The sequence below is a fragment of the Dipteris shenzhenensis genome, chromosome 21, assembly GCF_047967505.1.
Source record: "Dipteris shenzhenensis isolate YYH24624 ecotype China chromosome 21, Dip_SZ_1.0, whole genome shotgun sequence".
Taxonomy (NCBI): domain Eukaryota; kingdom Viridiplantae; phylum Streptophyta; class Polypodiopsida; order Gleicheniales; family Dipteridaceae; genus Dipteris; species Dipteris shenzhenensis.
The window spans coordinates 7152695-7162001 of NC_141616.1; the positions used below are offsets into that span (position 1 = coordinate 7152695).

The 9307-nt window shown below is 41.4% G+C and overlaps 1 protein-coding gene across 1 annotated transcript; it reads left to right on the forward strand.

The window, feature by feature from the left end:
• The first annotated feature begins 203 nt into the window (after window positions 1–203).
• On the forward strand, window positions 204–2523 carry LOC147888432 (tetraketide alpha-pyrone reductase 1-like). The gene is made up of 6 exons (XM_087392158.1): window positions 204–237; window positions 316–482; window positions 599–802; window positions 908–1067; window positions 1173–1380; window positions 2340–2523. Exons 1-6 carry the CDS (start codon window positions 204–206, stop codon window positions 2476–2478), a joined length of 912 nt encoding a protein of 303 aa, XP_087248284.1. The 3' UTR covers window positions 2479–2523.
• Window positions 2524–9307: the final 6784 nt, after the last annotated feature.

The window sequence follows — 9307 nt, forward strand, 5'->3', positions numbered from 1 at the left end:
TTAGGATATTTAACCATGCAAATGGTACCCGATGGGCATGATACTTTGTATGGGGATTAAATTAGGTGATCGTAAGGCCTGTACAAAGTACCATTTCCATCTCATAACATTTTCATGCCTAGAATACCATCGAGGCATTATTTTGTACACCCATGTGTGATGCATGGGGAAATATGGCTTCTTCACCATGCAAATGGTACCCGATGGGCATGATACTTTGCATGGGCTTTGAGTTAGGTGAGTTTAAGGCCGTGCAAAGTATCATGGCCATTAAGTCCCATTTACATGACTAGAAGACCTGACCACACCGTGCAGATGATGAAAAGAAGACGGCGCACCTACTCTCCTTGCCGGAAGCTAAAGAAAACTTGGAGCTGGTGTGGGCGGATGTCCTCGACGAAGAGTCGCTGAGAGCTGCGGTCGATGGCTGCGATGGAGTTTTCGGCGTTGCAGTACCCCTCCCGAATCCAAGCGCAGATCAGGTACCCTCTATATTCCGCATAGTTTATTCTACCTGGTTGCTCAGAAAGGAAAACCTTATCCCATCGGAGTTATTTCATTATGTGACAAGAATCCGGCCGTCATGTGGCGCTGTCAGGGAGAAACAGTCGAACCTAGCATCCGAGCAGCTCTGAATTTGATGAGGGCCTCCAAAAAGTCACCGTCGGTCAGGAGGGTCGTGATGACCTCTACATATTTCGCCGTGACAGAGACGGCAACAGAACCGAAGGCCGGCCAAGTTCTGGACGAGTCGACATGGACTTCCGTAGAGTATTGTAGAGAGAAAGAGATCGGTAGCTGGGTACGTTTCTGTTTCCAACTTGTACGAGACCACAAAGAGACGCCGAGAGCTGTTGAAGTTTGTTGATTCTAGATTCGAAGGCGACTACTTGTGTATGTTTTGCAGGGTTACATAGTCGGAAAGACGCTAGCAGAGAAAGCGGCCTACGAATTTGCCCAGGAGAACGAAATAGATCTCGTGACCATCTTACCGTCGCTAGTCGGGGGACCATTTCTTCCTCCTTCGATTCCGGGCAGTGTCTCTATTTTCTTAGGACTCATGACGGGTGAGCAAGGAATTACTGTCGAGTCTCGGGCAGGCTGACGATACGGAGAGCCCCTGTTGATCAGCGCACAACAATTTGTGATGGATTTGGGTTGTTTTCCCGCAGAATTGAAGGCGTGGATGATCCCTCTGGTGGGATACATGTCCTACGTGCACATCGAAGACGTTGCGCAGGCACACATTCTGTTGATGGAGGAACCAAGAGCCAAAGGACGATATCTCTGTGCGGCAGGGGAAGCAACTCTGAGCGAAGTTGAAGGCATCGTGAGCAGCGTGCTAAGATCGGGAGGGCTGAGTGCGCCCAACTATGCGAGGTAGGCTAATGGAGTCTGATAATTGCTGGAACGATTTCTTCTGTGGTGGACTATGGTTGTAGGATACATTAGAGCGAGTAATTACTAGCAACCTCATTGCGTGCACATCCATTCCACAAAAACAGAACACAACAGGAAGAAATCCGAAGAATGGTTTTCTCGTATCATCAGCTGTTTATTGCACCCATGCGCAGTTTTAAGCTTTTATATCTATCCACACTCCTGCCCATTGACCTCCTTATGAAGTTTCTCCCTTTTATAGATAGGTTGGGCACATTTGCACACATACGTTTCAAAGGTTGCCTCCATGAAGGTATAGCATTCAGGTTTTCTTTTCACACCGTTTTGCACTCCTATCTAAAGGTGTGTGTTGCCTCCATCTCTCCAGACACCTCTCAAGCCCCCATCAAACTACACCGTGCTTCTCAATCCCTCACGGCACACCCTAGCCTACATCCTTTCATGAATTTCTTTCATTTGTGAAGAGATTAGTTTAGACTTCTCAACTCCGAGTTGCACATGCAATCGCTAGTTCTAGAATTGCATAAGGACTTTCGAGAATGAACTAGGACATCATTAAAAGGTGGCCATTACCCCCCCCCCCCCCCCCCTCTCTCTCTCTCTCTCTCTCTCTCTCTCTCTCTCTCTCTCTCCTCACATCAACTCGTCCCTCTAAGGGTAGTGCTCACGTGTACTTGTACTCGCTTGTTTATATAGTTTCATTTTATTACTACTGTTTTCAATTTTACTATGTCATTACCCATAAAATTATCATTTTGGAGCATGCATTGGAATGGTTTATGCTATAGGAGTTTTAAGTATTTTGTTGAGCTTATTTGTTTTCTTCGATAAGAATTAATCAACTAAAGAAACATGCGTTTCCCTCCATGAACTATTAAGAATGGATTTTAAAAAATAATTATGCTGATTAGAGTTGGTGTTGTTCCTTATATTGGTAGGTCAAACACAAAGATACGTGGGAAATACAAGATCAGCACCAAGAAATTAGAGAGCCTTGGTTTTACCTATAAATTCAATTCACTAAAAAGTATATTTGAAGATACAATGCATGCCTTCATCGATAAAGGTTACTTATGAAATTGTCGATTTACTATATGTAAACCCTATTTTTAACATGCATTCAAGGCCTATTTTTTAAATCCCTTATTTGTGAATATCGTATGCTCATAAGACACCCTTTTAATCTATAATCTTTTGCTAAAATGTTTATCTTGCTAAAAACATGATTTTGAAATGTCCTTCTATTAACCTCACGTGATAATCACATTTTTCCTATGGGACCTCTTGAGACTTAGGAATTCATGCTTACCAATATATTTGAATATGTGATGTTAATCTTTCCCTCATCTTTCCATGGCTTTTCTTAATTTATGAGTCATTTCAATTTATGAGTAACCTATTTGTAATTTGTTTCCCATTCCTAAGGACCAAAGAGAGAAGAGGAGCTCTAGGCAAGACTACATTGAGGATAGTCCAACCATTACCATTAGCTTCTTGACGTATTACCATTAACATTGAGGATATTCCAACCATCACCATTAACATCTTGAAGTATTGGCATTTATTTACTAATTCACTAGGAAGTGTCCTTAGTTAACTTATGGGAGCATAACACTTATCACTCACTGATAGTACATGAACTTTGAAAGTTGTAACAAAATTTGATACAAAGCGTGGTCATGTGACTACACACTAGAATAAACTAGATACTTTGAGTAGTATATACATTGGATTAATCAATCTAAATTTAAGGCGTTTAGGATTGTCTAAGTGAAATAACTGTGTCTCTTTTTTCTATTTCATATTGTGAAGCAAATACTAGGCATAAAAATGTGTTATGGACAGTGTGAAGCTCATGCATGCAAGGGTCTCGCAAGGAGTTGCTCAACAGTGGAGGCTCCGATGACATTCTTCTAAGATCCTCACAGCATGTGAGTCATTGTTGGATTACAAAATCAATTGTGCTATAAAGCACTAATCGCATGTCTTGAAAGTAGGGAAGTATTTGCTTGAAAGCACTACTTGTTTTGGCAACCCTTTGTGGGGCAAAGTCCATCTCCTTCTATGTTCGCCTAGGTTTTGGAGTTATTGATGTGCAGCAATAAAAGTGTACTTTTTTTGGTCCATAGAGCTACAGATTCTCAACCTTGAAAGGACAACAAAGACGCTGGCCTTTGAAGCACATAGTATAGCATGGAAAATCCAACAATGTAGTGCGATTGGCAAGGGCCACCTCTAATCCTCAATGGCAATGAGTCTCCTAGCGCAAAGAAGAAAGAAAGCCATTCAGCAGAAGAGCAATGTACAATGACTTGAAAAAACATGCAAAGCAGGCAAGCATTTGATAGTAGGCAACATAGCATTGAAGGAGAAAAACATGAGAGCAATTAATGCCAAATATCAAGGGTGAAAAAGAGGCCCCTATTTTGTATTATGGTGCAAGAAAAGAGTAGGAAACATAGTGATTCTATCTGCTAACACTGACTGTGAGGTGTACACCCAAACAAAAAGAGTAGATGAGCGAAGGTGAGGCAGTGTATGAACTACGACACTTTGGGCAAAAAAGTGAAGCCAACAAAGGCCTTCCATGTGAGGCACTTCAAGACAAAGTAGAAAAGGAGAGGGTTAATGTTTACTTGGGTGTAGCCGATTGCAAAACTATTTTTGAGGCTGTGACGTGATGCACTCTCGGGTGATATTTTGAATTAGAGGTGGCCTCGTGCTCTCGTCGAAAATTTTTCAACATCATGATGCCGCACTAGCATAATAATGAGATTCAATCTATCATTCTGAACACCGTAGAGCTCGACGCATGGTAGCTCTACCCTGCTTCATGCAGTGCAGATGCTGCCTGACTACATTGTGTATCTCTGCACTGCTTCATCCTCTAGCCTAACCACCAACATCATGATGCCGCACCAGCATAATAATGAGATTCAATCTATCATTTTGAACACCACAGAGCTCGACACATGGTAGCTCTTCCCTGCTTTGTGCAGCGCAAATGTTGCCTGACTACATTGTGCATCTCTGCACTACTTCATCTCTAGCCTAACCACCTGTCATTGCGTAGCCTTTTGTCGCAACTTTTGCCACTTTTCATTGGGCAATGCATCCATGTAACTCATGAAAATTCAAGGTTGTCGTGGAGAGACCACCGTGCTGGTTCTTGGAGTACTAATGAGATGCAATCTATCATTCTAAATACTACAAAGCCCAACACACAGTAGCTCTACGTTACTTTGAGTAGCACAGCCTCTATACTAACCACTAGCATCATCGCCCGACCTTTTTTTGCAGCTTTGCCACATATCATCGAGGAGTGCTCCCAACTCAAGGTTTGCAGAGCGACCACCTTGCTAGTTCTTGGAGTTATGGAGTTACCTATTTTTACTCATTATAGAAGGATATCTATGACAACCACAGTGCTGGAAAGTAGAAGGAGATTTATGACAACCACCATACTAGTTCTTGGAGTTATGTATTAATGCACCAAGGAAAATGTATTTCCTTGTGCAACCAAGGAAAATGCAATTGTCGATATGGCCCTTGAGGGGGCCCCTTTAGGGGCAAGGGCCATATCGACATGCCATATCTATCCAGTGGCATCTTGGATATTGTATAATGCATGTCGATATGGCTCTTGCCCCTAGAGGGGACCCCTCAAGCACCATACCATCAATTGCATTTTTTAAAAGTTTAATTGTATTTTTGGAGATGTACCTCCATGCAACCACCACGGTGGGTTGTTGGAGCTATTTAAGTGTTATTTTGGTCCTAAACCAAGGAAAATATAGTCGTTGTTGCAAATGAGAGAAAAAGTATTCAGAGCCTGGGGGGATCACTAAGAAATATGTAAGATAGCACGTGCGATCATCGGAAGGGGTTTTATATTTTTATGGAGTTACAGAAAATATACATACATTAGGGGTTTTTTAATTCCAAAAGTGAAAATTTTCAAACATAAGAGACACTTTAATAATCTCAAATTTTATAGAGGGGTGCACATAGAATATAAAAATTTGTAGGTAGGTTTTTTTTTTTATACCCCTTGATCGCACGTGCTATATGGGGGTTTTCAATAGTGTCCACGGTGACTAGAGACCCGATAGTGCCATCCGGATAATCAACTAAATTCATCAAGTAAAAATTGAGCAAAAGGGATTACATCTACATCCAATAACAGGTTATATAAAATTTAACAACAATTTACACTGAGAGTCTCATGGAGTTAAAATTGAACAAAAGATCTTACCTTTATAAAAACTCAGCAATTGCTAAGAGCCTAGGCTAAAATATTACATCTAGTGAGCATAACTACTCAGGCATTGCTGAGTGGTTTATATAAAAATTAACAACAATTATACAGAGAGCCTCATGGAGCAAAAATTAAACAAAAGAGATTACATTTGTAAAAACTCAACAATTGTTGAGAGCCTTAGAGACCAAATATATCCAATGAGCCAAAAGATCGATGAGAGCCTTAGACGATGGAGAGGCTGTGAAAATATGAACACAGACATATAGAGGCCAGAGATGTGCATTTCATTCAAGTTCGTAACATGCAGATGTGGGGGGAATCGATCGAGGGAAGAACGAAGAGATTCCACAAGAGCGAGCATGAGTGGTTTATATAAAAATTAACAACAATTTGTAATGAGAGACTCACGGAGCAAAACATGAACAAAAGAGATTACATTTATGTAAACTTAGCAATTGTTGAGAGCCTTAGAGGCCAAAAGATTACATCCAACAAGCCAAAATATCGCTGAGAGCCTTAAAGGCCAAGAGATTACATCCAGCCATTATTCTGAGTGGTTATGAGTCTCTTTGAGCAAGAGGATATTTGCAACTCAGTATTTTTTATTGTTGATGGCAAGAGGATATTCGTACAACTTAGTATTGCCAACAGCGTAGCTTGTTGCATTCAAATTTTTTGGGGAGCCGATGTAGGAGATGATGGACAAGACGAAGGCTGTGCACATTGCTAGGACTCAGACTACGCTCCCCCCAATAAGATGAGAGTACTTAGTTATAAAAATCTAGAGCCGTTCGTTAATGTCTACGAGAAATCCATACATCACAACCATATAGAGGCCAGAGGTATGCATTCCATTCAAGCCGATGACATGCATATGTTGGGGGAATCGATTGAGGAAACGAAGAAATTCTACAAGAGACAACATTTCCAGCCCTAAAGAGTGCAACACAATCACCTTATTTGAGAAGGCAAACAAGATTGGGATCACCTTGCATCGAGGGGTGATAGTAGTAATAGGCATGGTGAAAAGAGTGGGTGAGCATGGAGTGGATTAGCAGGGGAGCAGATGATTGATGAGAGTTGGGGGAGGAAGTGTGGAGAAACATAGAGTAGGGGTGAAAGAGAGCTAGAGGAGGATGCGTGGAGCAAAGTAGATATTGGTAAAACTCAGTATTGCCACTAGCCTAGCACTGAAGACTGTGCACATTGCAAAATGCAGGACTCAGAATATGGCCCTCCCAACAAGCTCGAGCCTGACTATGAAGAAAAGGAGCCTAAAGAGATGAACCTGTTGAGATATCGAGCTCCACTCCTAATATGCTAGGGTGACCGTTGTGCATTTATGTCATCGACTTGTTAGCTGTAGATGCGGTTGGTACACCGCTCATGAATAATAGCTAGATGATAGCTATCTTTATGTACTCTAGTTAGTGGCTCAGTTAGTTTGCTACCTTAGTTAGCTGAGTTTGGTTTGAGACCCACATATAGGGTTCACCTACTCTTTTGTACTTAGAGTTCTTTTGGCTTTCACAACTAAGAAGAGGAAAACTGTTTTCAGCCTCTACCTTTGTGTATATTCTCCCATTGTATATCAAACTACCTTAGTTAGCTGAGTTTGGTTTGAGACCCACATATAGGGTTCACCTACTCTTTTGTACTTAGAGTTCTTTTGGCTTTCACAACTAAGAAGAGGAAAACTGTTTTCAGCCTCTACCTTTGTGTATATTCCCCCATTGTATATGTGAGAAAGCTGCAAGTGAGACTCCTTACTTCTCTCCCACTCTCTTCACATGGTATGAGAGCTCGATTCGTGGTAAGGAGATCAAGAAAGCAAACCAAGTTTGTGGTGTCTTGGTAAGAGGATCAGTGTTGCTTTCCTTTTTCGAGTTTGGGAGCAAATCTCTGTAGGTAGCACAGCCGGAAAGTGCAAGAGTACACTGTTTCAAATTGGGATGCCCTTCGCGGTCGGTGAGAGGGCAGTATATGCTGTGGGTGATGTGACTTTATTTCTTTGATTCGAGGCCATTTCAGGGCCCGTTTTGGTGGCGGAAGTTTTTCACATGCACTCAGAAAAGCACCTTGTTTTTGCTGTGCGACCACTGTTGTGCAGGTCGGTGAAAAGTTACCACAGAAATTGCATCGTATGCCTGTGCACAGAGATATTGGGAGTAACAGAATCATTCTTATTACAGTGACTATGTGGTCAAATACCACTTTCATCAGTTTTGCAAATTGCCCTTGTGAGGCAGAAGAAGTGTTTTTTGCAGTGACAAAATATTTTTGCAGTATTCTATAATGGCGTCTGATGCTCTTTCACAGATAGTTACTAAAAAGCTTGACAAGAACAACTTCCAAGCATGAAAGTTTAGAATGATGAATTTCCTTAAGGGAAAAGGCTATTGGGAGTTCATTACTGGAGTTGAACAAGAACTAGTTATTCCTAATGTTCTCAATTAACAGGAGTTGCAGGCATTTAAAGGTTGGCATGAGAGAGCCAGAAAAGTTATGTACTAGTTGTCTATCAGTATTTTAGATTCTATGATTGTGCATATTCAGGATGCAAGCACGCCGAAGGAGGCGTGGGATACTTTGACAAAAATGTATAGCACAAATACACAAGCCAGAAAAATGCAGCTCAAGCAGAAGTTGCATAATGTGCAGAGAGAAAATATGAGCATCAATGACTACCATATGAAGGTGAAGAAGATTCCAGATTCACTTACTTCCATTGGGTTGCAGTGGAAGATGATGATTTAGTTTCTATGACCTTGAATGGTCTAGGAAAGGATTATGCACAGTTCCAGACATCCATTGCCGTCCGTGAGAATTTTTCTGATTTTGGGGAGTTGATTGCTCTTAATTTCTAAAGAGCAAAGAAATGGTGGTGCATCTTCTTCAGGAGGAACTTCAAAAGAAACTGTCTTCTAGTCAAATCCTGGAAGAGGTAGAGGCAAAGGTAGAGCAGGCCAATCTGGAGGCTATGGCAGAAATCAGAATATGCAACAAATTTTAGAAAACCAGTCCTATGGAGGAGGACGTGGTAACTTTAGAGGTAGGGGGAGCCAAAGAGGTCGTGGTGGATGGCAGAGAGGCCAAAATGCAAACAGCAATGTTGAATGCTACTACTATGGTAAAATGGGTCATATGGTTAAAGATTCAACCTTTAATTTTAATGATCTACATGGGTGTGTGCCTAGTGACAGGTGGCAAAGCTACAGCAAAAGGCTACGTGATAATAAGTGATTAGGCAACATAGGCCAGAGACTTTGTTGCGCAAAGCCGTGTAAAGATGCCATGTGTCAAGCTATGTGGTATTCTGAACAAATAGATTGCGTCTCATTATGATGCCAATGCGCCTTCATGACGTCGGAAAAATTTTTGGTGAGAGCACGGGTCCATGCAAAATTCAAATATTCACGCAGAAGCGCATCGCATCATGGGCCCAAAATGGCCCAAAAAATAGTTCTACGATCGGCTACACCCAAGCTAACATTGACCCACTTGATGGTTACTTACAGATAAATTAATAGATTCAAAACATTCTTGGAGTTTTCAAATCGACCTAGGGTCAATTTACACTTCATGAATGTTTGTTGTCATTCACACATAGATGAAAATGCATTGTAACATGTCCAAATATGCAAA